We start from the raw sequence: 21519 nt of genomic DNA, 5'->3' as shown, positions 1-21519 counted from the left end.
CAAGCCATTCTAGGATTCTATGATTTGCTACTCATCTTGGGAATGCTGTCATGTGCGTGCTGCAGTGTACACTGAAACCTGCCTCCATTCCACGAGTGGCTCCTGTCGAGTGTGTTTCTAATTAACTCCTCAGAGCTTAGGGCAAGGGAAGCAAGGGTGCATCACCTCCGGTGCTGAAGACCAGGCCAGCAGTAGCAGATAATAACCTCTAAATCCCTGATGACCACCACGAGACTTACCTCGCACGGGGAAGCTTTATTCCCAGGGAGCTGCTACGGAAGGAGTCGTGACTGCTAAGGCAAGTGCGCTGGCTGCAGCCTGAGCCATAGTTCCCATGCCAAGACTCGTACTGCTCCCCACCCCCCAGCTTATCAAGAAAGGAAGGCGATGTTTGCACTACAAGAGCAATACGGGGTCACTCACAGAGGACAGCACTCGGGCTTCTGGATTCTACCTCGGCCACTGGCCTCTTGGTTGACTGTGTCTCAGTCTCCTTCTGAAAGCACGCCGATACTGCCAAAGCACTAGTGTTCGCGTGGGCCTACCATTTTAATTTATTCACATAAAACAGGCAAGTACTTCAGTCCCTGTAGGAATTAATCAATTTTGTCCATAAAGTACATCGTGATTCAACAGTGGCCTAATTATCAGTTTCCATGGCTGTTTAAGGAGTGAGGTGATCTTTCAAGTACATGATCCCTTATAGTCTTAGGCCCACACAACTAAAATGACATAATTAAGTGCATGTAGAGTCTTTTCACCAAGGGAGTCCCCAGCGTATCTTCGCTATACGCAGATGAAGAGGAGAGAGCTGGGAAAAATCAACGAGGCACACTGTTTCCGTAAGGCAGTCCTCAGCTTTCACGTGTTGTTACATTTCTTCACAGAACATTTCCCTTAAACCTGAATCTAATCTCTGACTAAGCTCAGCACACAAGTGGTATGTAACAAACACCTCCAGTTATGACTCCTGATTCACCTAATTTCTGGCCGTTCCTTCTTTTTTTCCCTTGCTTCACAAGAAATGCTTTCAGTCACATGAACCTCTGAGACCTCAAGCACCATGAGAAGCAATGTTTGTTTCAACTGCAAGAAGAAACAAGTATTTACCAAAAAAAAAAATGTATATATATAGAGAAAGCAAAGTAAACAGAGGTTGGATTAGAAAGAACCAAAGTAATTATTTGTGAAATGCAATCAGAAATCTCATTTATCTGTCTTGTTACAGTAGAATAATCAAGGAATATGCCAAGGTTTCCCATGCTCTTACTGGGCAGTGATTTTTTTTTTTTGTCAAGCTGAATCTACCTTTTAAGCTGAATTACTGGTTTTAAGTAGAAACCAGAAGTCCCGGGTGAGATGACAGATGAGGGAGGGTAGGGCGCTGCTGGCCTAGCCTGGAAGAGTTCAGATCTCACACCGACAGGATAAACAAGAGACAAGGAGAACAGTTGCAACATGATGATGTGGCTGGCCCCAGGTAACCCAGACCAGCAGCACAGCTGGGGACAGATGCCTTCTGTCTCTGCCTAACCCTTAATTCTCTTTCCTCTTCAAATCTGTCACTGCTGCTGCTTTCTCACTGAGTCATCAGCTGAAGGGGATGAGATAAACTCCTCAGCCCCTGGAAAAACTCTGCTGCTCAAGTGCCTCCTCAAAGTGACACTGTTGCATCTTCTGCACTGAACATCCAAGCACACAACACCAACAGATTTCTACCAATTCACTCCAGACTGCACTGTAGCCTTCCCTGCACAGCCTAGGCTACCAGCACGCCCCTCAACGGGAAACACTTCACCTGAGAAATACAGTTGTACAAAACATGAGCAGGAACAAAGTTTTCGTCACCCCAAATACATAATCTGAGAGTCACGGTACTGAAACCTGTGCAGATCACTGAGCAGATCCAGCGCTGCATGACCTGTGCTCTGAACGTACTGGAGACATCTCTCTGAGCAACCCCGCTCCTACAGCAGCAGTATTTTTTGCTTGCAAATCGGATGAGATGCACGGTAAATTTCTGCTGAAGGGGCAGGACTAAGAGTGAACCTATTCTTGATAAAATGCCAACAATTTAGAGCAGGATTTCGATTGCTTACAAAACCTCTCTGCAGAGATGCAGTGCCCCTCCCAACAGAGTAACAACTAAATACACAGCAGGATTTCCTGCCACCTTTACTCTAAATGGACAGCCACAACTTAAGAGATCCACAGCACTGACACCCTTTCCGGACCTTCCCTCAGTAATGCCAAGGAACAAGGGGCAGCAGTAGAGAACCACATTATGGTAGGCTGACGAGTGGACACAGGCCCTACACCACTTATGCTTGCCCTAGCCTTGGCTCTGGTCCAGGCCCGCTTTGCTAGCCACCAGGCCCCTGCTTCAGCTTGGTACGTAACGTTTCTGCGACGGGGGATAACTGTACGGATCACTGCTTCCCTGAGCGCTACGTACGAGCAATGCTGCGTGCGAGGCAAACGACTCAATGAACCAGCCAACCAGGAGGCCGGCAGGGCCACAGGCAGATCTGTACAGGTGTTTCCTGACCAAGCAGTTTATGTCATCTCTACAGCCTTGGCAATCTTCTTCCCCTCAAACACCACCCAGTGATGACCGCCCTGTGAGGCCGGCCTGCGCGCGAGCGCGACAGACCTAGCCATGTTCACTCAAGGGGAAGAGCTCACAACAAAGTAGGAGTGAAACCAGGGGCTCCTTTGCTCCCCTCCGACAAGTGAGAGAGACGACTTCAGATCTGTAATTCAGCGTAAACCCTAACGACTGACTGCAGGTTGTTTCCATGGACACATCGATCAATGAGCAACAGCGAACACCGCAGTGGATGAGGATTCACAAACTCAGGCGGCCACAGACACACAGCTCTGATGAGGTATACAGTGCAACTCCCGTCCGACCGCCACAGCGAGAGCCTCGGCAGCAGCCTGCTTCCCAAGCCGCCTTCCTCGCGCTCAGTCGCTGCCTGCGTTTCATGCTTGCGCCTAACAGCACAGAACCAACTCGCTCCAGTAACCCCACTGCCCTCCTGACCGTCACAAAAATTCCCAACAGGGCATCTAAATCCCTCTCAGTCAGATCGATGCTGTTTCAAGACCACTGCTTATCTGCACAGCTCCCAGCGATCTCACCGGCAGAAACAAGAGGCGTTACTCTGACCACTACCGGTATACGCAGCCATTTATGGCCTAAGGACTGACCCTACTGTGCGTTGTGAAGGCCTGATCCAACGTCCCTTCGCAGTCAAAGACAAACCAGTAACCACGTTCGCCATTTATTTTCACAGCCCTTTACCTTACAATTTAGGATGTTTTCTCCACCCATTCCCATGTCTTTTTCCCATTTATCGTGGGAAAAATTATGCTGCCCAGTACGCCAAGAACTACTGAAGTACAAACTCCCACTGCTGTGGGAATATGCTCCGTGCTCAAGTGCCCCACCACTCATTCCTGCAATTTGCCCAGCAGCCTAGTTTCAACCTCATACCAACAGAGGCAAAACACTCCCTCCAGCCTCACAGGAAGAGGATCTCCCTAACCGCTTCTGCCACACGTTAGCAACAGGCTTCCTCCTTCAGCTTTCACTCACCCGGAGCTCCCCTTGCGTAAGACACTAACCATTCCACTACCCTCCTGGTCACCGGTCCAGAGCATCGCTCACAGGTCTGCCCTAGGAGCTGCCCAAGGACTCGTCCTGCCACACCTGTGCCAGCCTCTGTGAGCAGGAAACCCCACGCTCAAGCACGGAGCACACACCTGGACGCTGCAAGGCGCGACTCCAGATCCCACGGGCCACCACCGCAGCGCACAACACTTCGCTCTCCCAGCTGTCCTTCCGTGCTGCTACAGCTCCAGCTATGCGATGTGCTAGGGGCCAGGGGGAAGCGCCAGGTCAGAGCTTTCAGAAGATAAGCTGAAGTGCATGTGGCACACCCAGGGACAGAGCATGACGACACAAAGCCCTGCGTGATGAAGCTGATCGTCAGTACAAGTCTAAAGCAGGTAAATTTAGTGTGGTCCACAGCCAGCATCCCCCAGTAAGCTATCCTGGTGAGCATGCCCATTTCCTGCTTCCCATGGACCTTCACAGCCCGTACGCATCACTGACAGGCAGTGTCCCCAGGAGGGAAGATTCCTTTTACAGACACGCACGCACTGTAAGGCTCCAGGGTGGATCCACGTCACACCTTTACCGCACTGCGACCCACACCATGCATCCCCACCGCAGTGCTGTGGAGTGGTTCCCAGGCATTACTTTCTCCCCTCTCCCCTGGGCTCCAGGGATTCACCCATTTCAGCACAGAACTTTAAACCCAGGTTCTTTCTAAGTCTCATTCTCCTAAAGGAAGCAAGACTTTTGTCCAGCTTCAGAGACAGGCTGGGAATACCCAAACCTAGTCCTTCCACTGTACACCATTGGATATTCCCATACTTAACCTCATTCCAGCCTAATTCCAGCTCAATCCCATAGTTGAGCTTTAGAAAACAAATTCAAAACCAGAGTGCTAGCTGGGGAGGGGGCACACAATATTTTCTTGAGGAGGAGAGGGAGGACTTTGCACACAGCGTCTCCAAGCCTAGCAACAACCAGGAGGCAAGACAGCAAGATTCAAGCTGCCAACTACAAGGCACTTGGCAAAAGCCACGAGGCACAACTGTGAGACAGCCCCTGATGTTAAAGGGCTGAGTAAATCCTTTAACTGAGGACTTACTCTGCCCTCAGTTAAATCTGATTTCAATAGATCTGAACAATGCTATTACAGCCAAACTTGGTATCCCTAAGGAAAAACACCAGAAGGCCATCTCCATCTGCCCCACACCTGCCACGTTGGCTTCCCTAGAAAGGCCCTGCAGGTATGCCAAACGGGCAAGACACAATCCGAAGGTTGCCACGGCCCTACACCTCGCTGCCACTGCCAGTCCCGCTGACGTGTACCACACTAGATTCACCTGCTTCCAGAGCTGCACGTGCATGAGACTGCTTAGGCTACAGACCTCGCACACCAGGAGAGTGACGCTTCACAAACGAGTAGACTGTGCAGTTCAACTTTTTTATTTAATAAAATCAAGAATATGCACAGCACATGCAGTGCTAGCATCTAAACTAATACAGTAAGCAATTCTAAACCTACAGTGACTTGAAGTTCAAATTTCCACATTCAGCAAGTTTAAATCCGTTCTTGCATATTGTTTGGAATCCTTGTATCTGAACTGAAAGTATTGCTGGCCGATCAAACTTGCTAAAATGCACAAGTCACTGATTATGCCAATACAACAAAGATAACCACATGTTTGAGGATTGCAATGTGCCAGACATTCACTGAAAAAAAAACCAAAAAAACACACAACTAAACAAAACTCACGCAACAAACATCTGAGAATCTGGACACTTCACATCAGTGTTTAGAAGTGTTTCATTAATATCTTAAGACAAGTGTATCAAAACCTTGGCATGTTTATAATTTTAAGTCGCCAATTTTTGTTTTACTATCAGAAAGTTATGGCTATACTGCCAATGCCGGGTCTGCTTAATTTGACTTAAGAGTTTAATATGACTTAAACATTAAAAGCTCACACTACCCCGAAATATATAATTTCACGCATACGGTGACATTCAACATTCAAGTGCCAGTGTTTTTGTACTGTCTTTTGGTCAAGTTTCTTTAAACTTTCAAAGAATCACTTTTAGGCTTACAAAAATAAATATTTGTCAAAAATGTTCAATAAATATTACACAAAACTAGCAGCAAAAAGTATCTAGAAATCTGTCGTGTGCAAATAGTTTTCTTCCCAGCTATCATTCCCGTGGTCCCAAATAAGTTTTAGAATCTATTTCCTTCTCCTTAAACAAGCTGCGTTCAATCTCCAAGAGACAAAATAAGATTGGAAGTTAAGGACACGCACACAAGACATATATAAAATTCTCTGAATGTGCAATAAAAGAAGGATTTTGTAAAAAGTTATGGGCAAAATGTACAAGGGCCTAAACCTAGACTTGAAATAGCACCATAACAAATGACCTCAATACTGTCAAGTGCACCTACTTAATAAAAATTTTAGAACAAGGCACAATACACTTGAAAAAATCTATTGCACTTTAGGAGATTTTTGCCGTTTCCCTCTGCCACTGTAGATTAGCTGTCAACTACTCTGGCCACCAAGTCAGCACAGAAGTTCCAAGCGGCAGAGGCGTTTGTTTCTGGTGGACAATACTTATCTTTGGCCAGATTTAGCATAAACAGACTATAAATACAATGGAAACCTATGCAACTAAAACTGACTAAAACTGCACTTTAATAGCAGAATTGAAACCTTGTGCAGTTTATGTACATTTCCAACCTCTGTGATCTCAGGTTCGTTTGATACTCTTCTGGAGCCATTTCACAAAGTCTACAGTAAGCCAGTTTAACATCTCCACGCAGCTTGAACAGAGTAATGTGAATCTGCATTAAAATAAAGCCTGCTGCATAATTCTTCCTGTTCATACCCTCTTGACCAAAAAACATCAACACTAGCATGCGTTATTAGACCAAAAATTCAGTCAGGCCCTTAGGGAGGACCAATCACTGCCATGGTCAGCCATTCTACCATTTCAATTTCATATGGCAGGCATTTTTAAAAAGTCTAAATAGATGAATTCTCCTAAAAACTATTTCAAGTTATCAGACCTTTAAACGTTCCCTGTAATGTTCTGCCCACATTTGGCTAGCTCACATTAATGATCTGCCTCAATATTGAAAAAGGAATTGCTGTATTTGCTTGCATTAACTTCAAAAACAGTGCTTTTAATGTATGCATGTATCCATACATCATCTCATCATGACTGGAATGGCTTATTAAAGGCTATCAGGTTCTAAGTACCTATCCAGGATAGAGTGAGCAAATCAGAACTTTAACTTAGTACAGTTTTGCCACATTAGAAACTAATTGCATTGATATGCGTCAAGATGTTTTATTTTTCAGATCTGCAAATACCAAAAGCCCTAATGCAGGCTACCGCATAAGTTTTTCTTTGTAGTATTATGGATGAATCAGTGATTCCTGTTAAAGTTGTATCACACCTGTGTGCCAAGGTTTGATTTTAGCCCAAGTTCAGTAATTTTTATTTTTTTGTCAAAACAATTGATATCTTGAGCATTACTGAGCCAACAGGACATCAAAATAAAAGTTGTCTAAAGTTAAAGGCACAGTACATTAACAAACAAATGATCCTCAGTCACAAAATTATAAATGCAGTTTCTGGGTAGGGGTGGGTGGGAGGGGAGTTAATCCTGACTACAGCAATAGAGTCTTCAAAACCACCTTCGAGATAGGGCTACTTGTTCCTTTATTTCCATCTTGTGACCTTGAGCTCCCTTAAAAAAAATTTCAGTGGAGAATCACAGCTGGTAATGTACTGCGAGTTCTTGAAGCTACACAAGGTATAGTCTGGCTAAGTTACATGTGGTTTCCATATTAGCTTGTTTGGTAGGAAATCTGCTGCAAGCAGATTCAGTTGCCCCACCAGTCAACCCCCTGGGAGTTATAGTTTCCTCCATATCCATCACTGTTGTAGAAGCCTCCATAACCACCACCTATGAAAGGCAAGAGAAAGCGATGCTTAATTAACGCGCTACAGACGTGCGCCTTCACAACAGAACAGCCCAGGGCACAGACAAGAGGCCTACTGCCTACTAAAGGAAACCCACCCAAAAGTACTGTCAAATGCACACACTGAAATGCTAGCATGCTAGGGAGAGCAACAAACCCAGAGACAGGAAACCTGCACTTTTTTACATCCAAGGATTGAGACTTCACATAAGCACCACTGCCCTTGTATTTAAACATTACCTACAGAAGTTCTACTACTGCGAACATTCTGGATCTTCTTACCTCCAAACCCTCTGCTGCCGCTTCCTCCGCTGCGGCTGCTGGTTGACCGACTGCTACTAAAGCTGCTGCTGCCAGAGCCGCTGCTTGTTCGATAGTCTCTGGCACCAAAACCTCCACTGAATCTGCTGCTGCATAAAGGACAAAAACAAACACTTTAGTCAAGTCAGTGGTATTTTAAGCACCGCAGGCATTAAGATTCAACTACTAAACGTCTCCAACCCTGGTTACTAACTACAGCCAGCCCTCAACCAGTACACGTGCTGTGTTCAGCACACTTTGTTGCAAGCATCCCAATGCTCTCCGGAAAGGGCATCTTGAGGTAGCAAATGAGATTTCACCATTCAAGCAGAGTCATGCTGAACTTGCCATGTCACACCAATTACTTTCTCGGGTCCTGGTAAGGTTCAATTCTGTGCAACCTCTGCTGCACCGAATTTCCAGCCCTAATCTTAGTGTGAAATGAAGTATTCATGACCACCTTTCACACTGTAGAGAAGAACAACCATTTTATAGGCATACTTTGAAGGAAAAAAACCCAAGCAACTAGAACTCCTGCGATCATCTCGCATTAAGAGGAAAGGTTGCTTCTCCTCCTACCTATTTCAAGCCAATAAACATAGCTTTGTATAACCAGCTTAAAGCATTTTAGTTTTCCACAGAAAAACTATTTTACAAGTGACTTCACTCCTGTAGTTCTGCTTTCCTGTTTTACATCAGGACACAAGAGTTACCTTTTAAACATCAAAACAGCTACTTCAGGTACATCTATGGCATATGCATTCCTAGAAAGTGGTTTTGAAGTGCTTTCAAGGAGTTCTACAGCCATTTTTGCTAGATGTCATTCTATCTCAGCCTATCTAGCTGTCTGCTTAAAAGAAAAGCCTTATGGATTAACTGCCTCATGGCAAAATAGAACAAACCCCGACATTAAGCTGTCCCCTTCTGATGCAGCTAACTCAGTCCTTACTGGGCTGGCTGGTTTGCCTTCCTCCAATCGTGTTTTTCAACTGAAAGCAAGCCACAGAACTGCCTCTCGCAACGCGTTAAGTACAGCTTCAGCTGAAGTTGTGACCCTTACCTCTTAGATCGCCCACGGCTGCCACCTCCTTTGTGATGCTGTTCATAAGCCATGTTCTCCAGCCAAGATGGTACTTCTTGCTTAGCCTCAACAAGAAGATCAAGCAAGTCCTTGGTGATGTTTATGTTCCTCTCATTGAAGAACGAGGTGGCAAGACCTGAAGTAAACATTGTTTTAGCCCCACACAAAGCAAATACACTGCAGCACTTCTGCACCGGCAGGACAGCAGTGACCAGCTTCGGGTCACACAAGGCAGCACACAGACTTCCCTTGAGTACTCAGCTGCAGCTTGCTACTTAGTTAATACTACTACACCTATCCACTCTGGTATGAGGTGCAGTCTATGGAAACTCTAGATCACTTACCAAGGTTTCCTACTCGGCCTGTACGACCAATACGATGTACATACTCTTCAATGTCACTTGGCAAGTCAAAGTTAATGACATGCTTTACATTTGAGATGTCCAGTCCTCTTGCTGCTACCTAGTGGTTAAAGGATTAAAACAGATCTTAATACAAATCCACAGAGTAGGTAATATGCATACTGGCTCAAGCTACATAAATTTCACTTACTGCTGTGGCAACAAGAATTGGGCTCTTGCCCGAACGGAACTGGTGTAGCGCTTCCTCCCTGTCTCTTTGGGAGCGATCCCCATGTATACTTGTGCAGGCATACCCTTCATGGTACAAGAAGTCCTCAAGAGCATCTGCACCCTTCTTAGTTTCCACAAACACCAGAGTCAAAGAATCCTTGCCTAATGATAATTAAAGCGCAGGTTAGCAGAAAAGCTCCACAAATACTTGGCTCCACTCCCTGATAAAGGGCAGTTTCAGTTCTCTGCAGTGTCTTCAGAATGGACAAGAGCAGCCCTCCCTCTCCATTCTGTATTACCAGAAGAGCTCACATCAACTTACAACTGGCATTTCGTCAGTGGAATACATTCACTGCATATTAAGAAAACACCCTTTCATTCACCTACTCAAGCAGAAGTGCTTGCCTCATCTGCTTATTAGAGAATTGTCTTTACCTGTAGCATTCAGCAGGTCAAGCAGAAATGATCGCTTGTCTGACTCCTCCACCCATACCACTTTCTGTGTGATATTCTCAGATGTAGAACCTACTCTGCCAACAGCCAGAAAGATGTACTCATCAAGGAAGTCACGAGCCAGCATCTAACGAGAGAGGAAAAAAACCACAAATAATTATTTTTTTCCTCCTTCCACAACTTGCATTTATGAGCTGTTAAAAGATTTGAACTTTCATAAAGTACCTGGATTTCCTTGGGGAAAGTAGCACTGAACATCATGGTATGACGAACCCCCTTTGGTGGCATAGTATCTTGTTCAACAATTCGACGAATTTGAGGTTCAAATCCCATATCAAGCATTCTGTCAGCTTCATCAAGCACCAGGTACCTAAATAGTAGCAAAAAAGGTTGTTCTTCAGAGCCTTTTTCTTTAAGCTGTAACCCAGCACAGAGACTGGTCTGCAAGTTCTCAGCTAGGTGTTTACACAGTTTGAAAGCTAGAACTCAAGCATCATTAACTCTGCACATCACTTTTAAAGCTACAGTTTCTGGATGTCAAGCCATCAGTATATGGACAGACACTTTACTTACTTGCAGAAATCCAATCCAATCTTTCCCCTCTCCATCATATCAACCAGTCGTCCTGGAGTTGCTACAAGCAAGTGACATCCACGTTCCAAGTCACGGATCTGCTGGCCAATGTCTGCACCACCATATACAACACAGGGACGAACTCGGGAACGGTACGCAAACTGTAAAACAAAGTAAGTTAGCTCTAAGAAAAACTATACCTAAGCTAGGTTATAACTATGGGTCAACTCCTAGATATACCTTTCTGGCTTCCTCATAGATCTGCACAGCCAGTTCTCTAGTGGGAGCCAAGACAAGTGAGATTGGATATTGCTTACGGCGCCCATACCTTCCATTTTCCTGAGGGAGAAAAAGAAAAACACAACTTGGAATAAGTAGCCCAAATATGAGGGGAATTAAAACAGTTACTATAAGCAGTGCTCAAAACAGGTCACCAAGTCTGTCTTAACAAGAAAAAGCATGGCTGAGAGCCAACTTTAAGCACTGCACTTGAAGACTGCCCTACTGCAGCACGCAAGATTCAGCTGTTGGTTAGCATGCTAACAGAAACACAGCTGCACAAGCCTGGTCTCTACAACCTGCACTGTGATCTACAACTTAAGCAGCAGAGTCTTAGCAGCCATAAAGCCTGGTATTTCCTAACCTAAAATCACTACAACATAGACATGTGACCAAGTAACTTTTTTTTGTGGCAAAGAAGAGTCTTTAAAGCTTATGCAACAAAAGACAGTCTTTTCTCTAGGCAGTTATGCCATCAAATCTTTAGGCAGGGGAAAAAAAAAAGTTCCATAGTCTGCATTTTTTCAAGGGAAATAACTAGAAGTCTTACAGAAGTTGAGAGGCTTGCCTATCATACCCAAAATAACAGTGACACTGTTCAGTAGCAGGCATCAACATACAGGGCAAAACCAACACACTGGTCACAGCTGTTCCAGTACTGGGTATTTAAAATACTTGCCTTCATAGCTCTCAAGGCATCACCAGGGCCATCTGCATAGATCTGGCTCAGTATTGGCAGAAGAAACGCAGCTGTTTTCCCAGACCCTATTAGAACAGAATTCAGTATTAAGAGTTTTTTCAAAGCAGCTATACTGCCAGCTACACACTAATCCTGTAACACAGCATATTCTCAGTAACATCTGCACTAGTATATGGACACTACCTATGCTGCTGCAGTGCACTCCTTAGCCAGCAGAGGTTATCCACAGAAGATTTATCACTTGGCACCACAAAACCTTCAACTGAGTGTGATCTAAGCCATGAAGATTTCTCTCAGGACAAACAGTAGATCCAGTGAAGCCACATCTAAAGCAGTTACAAGACTCTACAGCTGATATAGAATCACGGAATGGTTTGGGTTGGAAGGGACCTTAAAGATCATCTAGTTCCAACCCCCCTGCAATGGGCAGGGACACCTTCCACTAGACCAGGTTGCTCAAAGCCAACACTACAGTATACTCTGAACAGAAAGTTACACTACCTTATGAACCTCTTGTCTGCAGCTTGAGGAATACAAGACTATTGAGAGAGACCAAGAGTTACCAACTTACCTGTCTGAGCACAGGCCATCAAATCTCTCTTTTCTTTAATAATAGGTATTGCATGTTTCTGGACTGGAGTAGGACGGGTATAGCGTGTGAGCTCAATGTTTCCCATAATAATTTCTCCCATGTCAACATCACTGAACTGTAAGATATTTAAAATTAGTAAGATTGGACCCTTCCCTTCAGCCACCATGGAACATGATACTCAGGAGCTAGTTACCAAGAGTCTGGTACCTCCTTAGTCCAGTCACATAAGCAATTATTGAAAAGCCTTGCCTAGCATACTTCCTAGCATGACACAATGCCTACATTTAAGCAGCTGCTCCAACAAACCAACACTTCCAAGCAGTACTATAAAGTGAGCTACAAGTATTAACTGGAGCAACCTCACATAATTTCCCCCGTGTCTTAGTTTGTTATATGCAACCCTCCTCTGCAAAACAGCTTAGCTGTAGGAAGGCAAGACACCATTTCCTTTCCTTCCTAAACTTCAGACAGCATGACATCATGTTTCATGTGCAAAACAGTCACAATTAGATGCATCAGCAGCCAGATTAAAAAAAACAACTTACACTTTCAATATGTGGAGGACAATTGCTGCCTGTTGCTTCAACAGGAATGTCATCATATTTCTCAAAGTTAATTCCAGTATTGCTTCCTGAAAAGAGCTCTCTAAAAACAGAGGAGAAAGTATTTTACTTGCTAGACACATCAACTGACCCTGTTGTATGAAATTTACACTTTCCCATTACTTACTGTTCCAGGCGTTCACTTGGGGGAAGAGGCTTTGACCAGTCATCTTCATCTGATTTGTCAGACCAGCGGCTATTCCCACCACGGTCAAATCTACCAAAGCCGCTCCTATCATAGTCGCCACCTCTTCCACGCTCTTCATATCTAAATACAGCAAGAGTATCAGGCCACCAATCCTGGGTAACAGCATTTTTTAATACATGCGTATCAAGTCTAGCAGCGTACCCTCTGTGTATTACATTTACAACTGTGAAACAATTCAAAGTCATCAGGTTATCTGTATGTTCTTCCTGACCTACAAAATGAAGTTAAGCCCCAGCCATCAGACTAGGTCACGTTATTCTGTCATAGACTGATGTGATGTCACAGCTCAGTGTAGCTTAACACACTGAACCTTGTACCAAAGTTATTTGCTTCAGTGTAACAAATGTAAACAATCCCTCATCTGCCAGAGCTGCAATTGCAGTTGCTCAGACTTTGCCTTTTTTTGTAGGGAGTGCCACTCAAGCATCTTATCATTTGGAACCCCCCCCTTTCTCTGTGCCTCATTTTTACATAGGTCTCCCATGTCCAGACAAAACCCCCAAGTGCTGCAATTTGTTCCTTTATTCCCCCACCACAAGTGAACGAACTAAAGGACTACATTACATGTCACATGATTATTTTATAAAGAGGGAGCTCACCTGTATTACTGACTTGGAAAAAAGGTGGAAAAAGGCCTTACCTCAACTGTTTAGTTTTTGGTCTGGTAAATCATGTTTGAGAAAGTCTGGATACAGGACTACCATCAGCTTTACTAGTCGATAAAGGTCACTCTCACCACACTTGAGCATACAACGCATGATGTGTGTAAGACTGATCAAGTAAGGTAGAGAACCTGCAAGAGTCTCACCCAGTTGTATTAACTACACTTTTTAAAACAAAGGAAAAAAATTTGAAATTTAAAAAAAAATCCATTTTGATGTCTTATGTGCTCCTAACAGCTCTTCTTTATTTTTCTGTAATTAGCCACCCAGCTAGCACTTCTTTGGTGAAAGAGTTAAGTCAGCAAGTTATTACAGATGCAGTGAGTGGCTGGCAGTGGACTACAGGGCACATCTTTCAACATAAGCAAGTTTCCCACCCTTGAACACATCACTTTTAAAGCAAGGTTCTCTCGCTCTCCTCCCCTCCCAGCTTCCTCCTACCTTATATCCTGTTGTTCACGCCTAGAACTCAGATTTTAATACCAAGATTACAGGTGCACTCCTAGAATTGAGAGGGACTTTGTATGCACCACCCAGATAAATCAGTACTTGCCTTCCTCCTCTTGATCCATTTCCACGGTCAAAGAAGCTTGATTTTGCTCCACGGTCAGACCGTGCACCAAAGCTGCTGTATGCATCCTTGTCTCTGCTGGAACTCCAGCCACCACTATCAAAACCTAGTAGAGAAAGGTATTTTTAGCTATATATTGCAAAGTTCTAGGCTTTTCCAAGAAAACAAATAAATCTAACTTTTGTCCATTAAGCCTTTGCTGGAAGGTCTGCAGGACTGAAAGGCAGGCAGGAAGGATGGAAGATGCATGGGTGTTAAGACTTTGACTCAAGCAGGGACTAAGCATTTCTCACTGTCTATCAGAACTTGCTGAAAGCCCTGCAAGGTGCTTTTTAAAACCTGCCTTAGTGCTAATATTTAAGTTGCCTACTCTGGAAAGACAGGTATCAGAAAAACCTTATGACACTAAGTCTTGACACGCCTACATTATTTCTCCAACTTTAACACGAGTTCTTGATAATGCTTTTAATTTTTGTGAGGTTAACGAGGCCTCTGGTGGAGATCAGTAAACAGTGTATTAACCCTTGCACTAAAAAGCCATACAGAAATCAGAATGTGTTGTCACACCGTAAGTACACAGAGCAGTCTGATCTACACAAAGGCACATTAACAGCACCATAAGGGATATGGAGTTCTTCAGAACCTATTACCATCCTGAATTTTTCCACAGCACTTTTACACCTACCTACAGTAGATGTCTACTTCAGTATATTAACTCAAAGAGAAAGGACCAAGTAGAACAGAAGATACACCAGCTGCCAGCACCATAAAGTAAAAAGCCTAGTTTTTTTCCAGAGATCGGGGTTGAGAGGTAAGCAGAAGTGTAGAGCATTAAAACAGTGCTTTGGTAGATTAAGAACTTACAAATTCTGATTCAGAGTTCAAACATTCAGAAGTTTGAGAACGTGACCTAATCAGACTCAACTATAGGATTCTGGCAGATTTCATTAAACAGATCAACAATGTCACTCCTATTAGCCAGCATGCTTTTGCTAGCTCCACAAAATCAGTCAAGGCCTATGCAACAGACAATAAAAGCAACCACAAAACAAAATGACTCAAAAGTGTTATTCTAGGCCCTACCTCTCTGAAAAAGCTTTGCTACCATAGTTACCATAACCTTGTTCGATGTTCTCTGAAGAGTGACATTTCCTTTTCCTCCTCCCCCCCCCTTTTTTTTTTTGAACTAGGAAATTCTACTCCCCAGAATCCAGACATGTGCTAGTCACAAGGGAACTTTTAAAAAAGTGTCATAACTACAACTCATTTGGTCTGTCTAACTGAGGCAGGCAGCAAAAATAATCCCTGCTTAGCATATAAGTTCATGGAATGCTTCACGAACTCCAAAGTGCTCTAAGGAGTAAACTTATCCTTAAGGACTAAAGTAACTTCACACACACAGACTGCTGACAAAATATCAGGAATACCATAATCACTTCATTAACGTATGAGAAAGTTATCTGCAGTTTGTTTCAAAGGCATCTAAATCCAGATTTTTATTAGGAGTAACTTTCAAAACACACTAAATACATTGGGGTATGTCATGCTGCCTGAGATCCAACAGCAGTGGTACCAACAGAGCCATCTTCAGGAAGGTGTAGTTGGTAGGAAAAAAACTGGGCTCACCCTGTACTATATAAACATCTTCTACCAGGTCAGAGGAGTTCCAGAAAGGAGTCTAAATTTTATACTCCAAATAACATATAAAGTAAGCTTATTCATCTGCCTTGTTACTACACTAGTTTCTGAAGCTGATACCTTGCCCTATTTTTAAGGTAGTGCAGCAACTTCCAGAATAAGTCTTTAACAAATACATACATACACCCTCCTGCTTGACAACTAGGGCCATTAATTCCACTTTCCTTTCTTTGGTATTCCTACTTTGGTTTTACTTGTGGATCAGCGCAGCACAGAGGTCCAGGCCGTACAAGTCAACTTTAAGTAACCAGCCAGCAGAAGACATCACCACAACTTTTAACAACTCATGGCAAATCAAAAGCAAATGGACTGAGACAGCCTGCAACAGACCACAGACTGAATTCTCTGAAGTGAAGAGGATGATCACAAGACCCTGCAAGAGTTACCAGGAAATTCTTTAAAACGTCATGCCTCTTTTTTTAATTGAAGTAAAAACCTATGGATTCCATCCCACACATATTTCCCACCTTCAGGTTAATGAACTTGCAGAGCAATTTGAGGTCCTCTACCTATGAAGAGTGGTAGAAGTGTCAGTGCTCCTCAATCAGCATTAATTTGCATTTTATAATGCTACAACACTACCACTGTGAGCTTAAGAACTGCCACACACAGCAGTAGTCACAGCAGTTTTTTCAAGATAAGAAAAATAGAATCACAGAAAAGACCCTTAATATAAATTCTGACACCTACTCCTCAATCTACTATAGATCAGACTTCATCCAACAGCAGCTTCCAGGAAGTTTAACAAGAAAATGAGATGACAAGCTTCAGCATTATCAAGCTAAGCTCATGGAAGCAAGCCAGTTTAGACCAGACAGCCCTGCATATTGAGCTCCATACAGCCAAAAAGCAGAACTGCCATTAAGTAACCTAAGGACGTATTTTTATGCATACTCTTAACTCCTGCAGTTCTGTACTGTCTTGTTCCCATGTACAAACTTAACAGGTCAGTATTACAACAGGGACAAACCTGCATGTGTATGGAAAGAGCAAGCTGAAGAAGGCATGGTAGAGGAGCTTAAACAGAAATACTCTAGATGCCTTAACATGCTTCCCCTGACAATACCTACTGAAATCATGAGGATGCTCAGCTCTTCATGAATACATCTGACAGCTATTTTCAAAGTATTAAGCCCAATGCCTCAAGCCATTTCTTACTTCGCTGCAAGTAAGCCTGTTGCGCAATGTGTCTATGAATTACTACAGAGTCATTAGCTAGAGGGGAAAGTGAGAACCACAAGCTAACTACACACTGCTTGTTTCTAGAGTGTGTCTGAAGGAACACCACAGAGGAGAATTTTTTTTCCCCCGAAGTTTTTGAATGCAGTAATTAAGAGACTTTCACAGAAGTCCTTAAGGTCATGGTATGCCAGTGAGGCAATTCTGCTGGATTACTAAAACACCATTCTACCAAATACTTTAACTGATTTTTTTTTCTCCTTACATCAATAAAATTTTATCAGGTTACTACACTTTAAGGCTGCATCAAGGGTTGTTAGATGGTCAGATACCACGATTCTTGAAGGCCTCTCCCACCTACTGCTTGCTAATATCTACTCCTTGAAAAATTGTTGCTTAAGATTCCAAGGAGCAGCCAATATACAGTACAGCTTCAACATGGCCCAAGAAGCAATTGTTAATTTAGTTGTAAATAACAGAGGCAAACATTACTTTTACAAAAGTACAACTCCATAACAGACTTCATCCTATAAAATAGCTCAGCTTTACATCACTGTTCTGATGATGCCCACTTTACTTTTCAGTGTGGGGGTGTGTGGGGGTGTGAACTGGCATTGTAGCTTTTTTGTTTAGCCATCATGAGTCACAGGGAGCTACGAGGAGCCTAGTGATACTCAGGTTTAAAGGAAGTTTTGAAACATTAAGTTTACAAAGGAAAAATTGGCAAATGATGTTCTATTAATTGAACAAGTTATGTGACAACTTCCATGACTTGTTTCACAAGGTGAAGCTTGCAGCCCCCAAAAAAGCCACACATGATCACACATACTTTGCAGGGTTTGAACTCTGGTCTTGCACAGAAAAGATGACAGTGACAGTCCTATACATAACCTTGAGTTCATATCATGACCTGTTAAGACTGATGTATCCCTCCATATCCAATATCCCCAAAGATTTAACTGGAATTTGGTACAAATTACCATATATTAGAAAGGAAAGCTATGAACAGCAAATCTACACAAGCCAACTTCGCTTCCTGATTTTGAGAAACGTGCACATCCATCTCAGGGTTATCTAGTTTATGAAAGACTGCTCACATCAAGCTAACATGCCCAGGAACTTGAAGAGCACCTGAGCTGTCAACCAGTCCCTCTGCTTTTCCCAAAACATTCAGGTCTCTAACAGGCTGTTCACCATTTGGTGCTTTATGCCATGCTTCTTTTAGGTAAATAAAAAGAAAAAAACAAACCAACCAACCACACATGCAACACATCCCCCCACACACCAACAACAAACCACACAGCCACACACACCACAGCACTAGCATGGACATATGCAAAGGCAAGACAAAACCAGACCGATCCGTTTCTTCACATGGCATAAAACTGGAGTGGAATGTTTTTCACCTAGTCAAATTTAAAACTGCACTGGAAGTGAATCATCATACACTTCAATATTCTCCTCCTCCTAATGGAAGGAATCCTCTTGCAGCACTGAAGAGAATCGGTCAAAGTCCACTGTTTTAGAAACAGATGAGACTTAAGTTTTCCTGAAGTTGTAGCGCAGCAGAAAATAGTTTAGCTCCTCCATTCCAGTACTTGAGTAAGTGTTCAAGGAAGTGTTTCTCTTATCTACACAAGTCATTAGGCATGATGTTAATGCATGCAGCACTACCTGCAATCTTTGCATCATACAGGGAAGTAAATCATAACCTCTATCTGAAGAGCTCCATAATTTTTATCATGCTTTGTTTTGAAAAAAAAAAAAATCAAGTGCAAGATATAGAGGCCATTTATCAGCACACACCACACACACACTCCCCTCCCCATGTAAACACATGACCAACACTGGTCATGTGTTTCATTGCAGACTTGCACAGAAACTGCAAGAAGCTAAATGAGGCCATCTGCTTTGGTTCTCATGCTCCCTAGTTAAGGGCAAGTTGTGTAAAACAAACAAATAGCACAGTTTCACTTGGTCAATGGATTCTTAATAACCAGTTACTACAAGTTCCACATCACAGTCACTAGCAGAAAAACTGGCACTTCCAAGATGTTACAATTGACACTGAACATTACAGAGCTAGTCACAGTGGGAGACTCCATCTTGCTTCAGTCAGTTAATTGCTTGATAACTTTGCCAGTCAGACACAACATGAGCTTGGACTATAACCTGGTGAAGGGACCAAGAACAGCACACTAAGAGCAGAAGAATGAGTTGCAGTGCTTTGTACAGAACAGTCAAGCAGTGTGTATAAGATTTTAACATGTCAAAGCCCTCAGCAGTCTGTTCCCAGAGATTCCAACGCAGGCCAAGAACCAGTTACAAGTGTCACCACTGTATTTCTGATACATACCCTGTTTTGAAGCTTCCCTGTTCCGCAAGTGAGGAGGAATGTATCTGCCTTCTAAAAGGACAAAAGAAAGGTAGTGTTACAAGACTGCAGTGTTAGCACATTTTGAGATCACGCTTTCCAAAACCAGCTTTTGGTTAGGGGAAACAAAACAAAAAAAAAAAAAGCTGCCTGCCTCACAATCTCGAAGATGTTCTTACAGCATCGTCAAACCAGCTCTTTAACACAGCACTTGATATCCATCTCTCATAGGACCAATGCAGTGAAGATTAAGTTCTTGCATGTCCATTTAGGTAGCTGGATTTTTTGGGGCATATTCACGGTCTTTGTTGTGTGGTTGGTTTTGGGGTGGTTTTTTTTTTTTAAAGTCATAGATGTCTTGCTATTTCTTTGACAAAGGCATACATGCCCTTTAGGGATGCTAGTGTCTGTGATGAAAACCTGTCTTCCTAGAACTCACTAAGGCTTAACCTAGTGCCAGATACTTGAACAGCTTAAGATTTTCACCGTGTCATTCAAGTATTGGCACTCACAGTATTGTTACTACCAGTATTTTTCCTTCCCCTTAAATTCAGCCATCCCTATCGGTTTGGCTTGGATTAAACAGGAAGCCACACATAATTGCCTCTGAATAGCATTCTTCATTTACAATCCAGAAGCATCTGTCTGCTAAGCAACATGAATCAGAATACAGAGGCACAAGCTGAATATGAATTCCTGGAAGATTCCCTTCTCTTCCCATTGTACATAAGCCTTATGTGTGAGAAAATGCAGTTTCTACTCAGTGTATTAGGATTCATACACTTTCACTCTTGAACACTCCCACTCTAGCTGGATGTTTTAAGACAGATCTTCACATTACTACAGCAGCCTCAGCTGTTAGAGGCAACAGGAAATCTGGGACAAAACCGGAACAAGAGTTCTTAAGTGCTTAAGAAATTTGCACGTGCCATACCACTGCTAAATTGAGTGCTCCTACCTAAAGCATATTAGGTTTTCAGAGTAGGCATCACTAGCAACCTCCTCAATTTCCTAATCAACCTCTCAATCTTTGATTCAGTCACAGCTACAAAACCCTTATTCCTAAAACTTTGTAAGCTTGAGAACTTGCATGTACTTACTGCTTGAAGAGCTTCCTTCACTCTGCGAGTCTGAGGAATTCAAGTCTAGACCAGAAAACTAGGAAAAAACAAAACAAGTATCAACATGTTGTATCATCAATCTCTGATAAAATACAAAATGTTCTTTTGCTTATCAAGAGCAGTTAAGTGTTCCAACAAGTTACTGCTGCAAAGAAATTTGTTTATAGTATCAGTTACGTCTCCTGCAAACAACCACCAAAACTGTGGATAATACCCAAGGCCCTACCACCTTCAACCGCCTTCGTACCCACCAGTAAACACACACCACACAAGCAACAAGACCAGCAGAGCATCTTACACCCGTGAAACACCAGACTCCTGTTTTTCTAAAGCTTCATTTACAGCCATCAGTATCCCAGTAAAGCCTACCAAAAGGCATTACTAGCACGTAACCCAAATATCTCAGGTCAAATACAACACGGATTCATTTCAGCAGAAGGGAGTGGGCAACCCCCAGAGATTCAACACTGTCTTATTATACAGCTGTCTGCCCACACGGCAAGATTAAAAAATTCTTTGGGAATAATGTGTTTAAATACAATTGAAATCGCACACAAGACCAACTGCAGAAAAGTGTCTCCCAATACGACATGGATCAACCCAAGGCCAAGATACGAAAGCACTATTCTCGCAGACATTCAGTTGTGCGTGCTGCCATGCAGGGCATCCAAATTCTACAAAAATCCTCCCATGGCAGGCCTCGTATCATCTTTAAAGCTATTACTTAAATTCCGATTGCTTTGGTCGATCCCAGCATCACCCATGAGGCTAAAGAACTTTCCTCATTTAAACAGTAAACAAAACCAACGCTCCACTAGGTGAAAGTGGCTCTCCAGGAGCTGCCAACGGGAGCGCTGCATAAATCTCCTCTCGCACTGGACTACGCCAACCTCCGCCGTGGGGACAACGCTTGCCAAAATCCCACCTCGGAGACGCCGCAGGGACGAGGCCG

The 21519-nt window shown here is 43.2% G+C and overlaps 1 protein-coding gene across 1 annotated transcript in view; it reads right to left on the bottom strand.

Annotated features, from left to right (window-relative positions):
- Positions 1-5044: 5044 nt before the first annotated feature.
- Positions 5045-21519, bottom strand: part of LOC104511949 (ATP-dependent RNA helicase DDX3X) — a 16682-nt gene continuing 207 nt past the window's right edge. Inside the window, exons 2-17 of the mRNA XM_010154753.1 lie at positions 20547-20604; positions 19429-19479; positions 14178-14301; positions 12882-13022; positions 12698-12797; positions 12132-12267; positions 11540-11625; positions 10822-10920; positions 10582-10742; positions 10234-10378; positions 9991-10135; positions 9536-9717; positions 9328-9445; positions 8963-9119; positions 7885-8012; positions 5045-7586 (exon numbers count right to left, since the gene is read on the bottom strand). Coding sequence (XP_010153055.1) covers positions 7504-7586; positions 7885-8012; positions 8963-9119; positions 9328-9445; positions 9536-9717; positions 9991-10135; positions 10234-10378; positions 10582-10742; positions 10822-10920; positions 11540-11625; positions 12132-12267; positions 12698-12797; positions 12882-13022; positions 14178-14301; positions 19429-19479; positions 20547-20604 — 1914 coding nt within the window. The 3' untranslated portion in view covers positions 5045-7503. The remainder of the gene's footprint in view (positions 7587-7884; positions 8013-8962; positions 9120-9327; positions 9446-9535; positions 9718-9990; positions 10136-10233; positions 10379-10581; positions 10743-10821; positions 10921-11539; positions 11626-12131; positions 12268-12697; positions 12798-12881; positions 13023-14177; positions 14302-19428; positions 19480-20546; positions 20605-21519) is intronic.

The sequence above is a fragment of the Eurypyga helias genome, unplaced genomic scaffold, assembly GCF_000690775.1.
Source record: "Eurypyga helias isolate BGI_N326 unplaced genomic scaffold, ASM69077v1 scaffold8477, whole genome shotgun sequence".
NCBI lineage: Eukaryota > Metazoa > Chordata > Aves > Eurypygiformes > Eurypygidae > Eurypyga > Eurypyga helias.
This window is presented reverse-complemented; position numbering and strand designations above follow the sequence as displayed.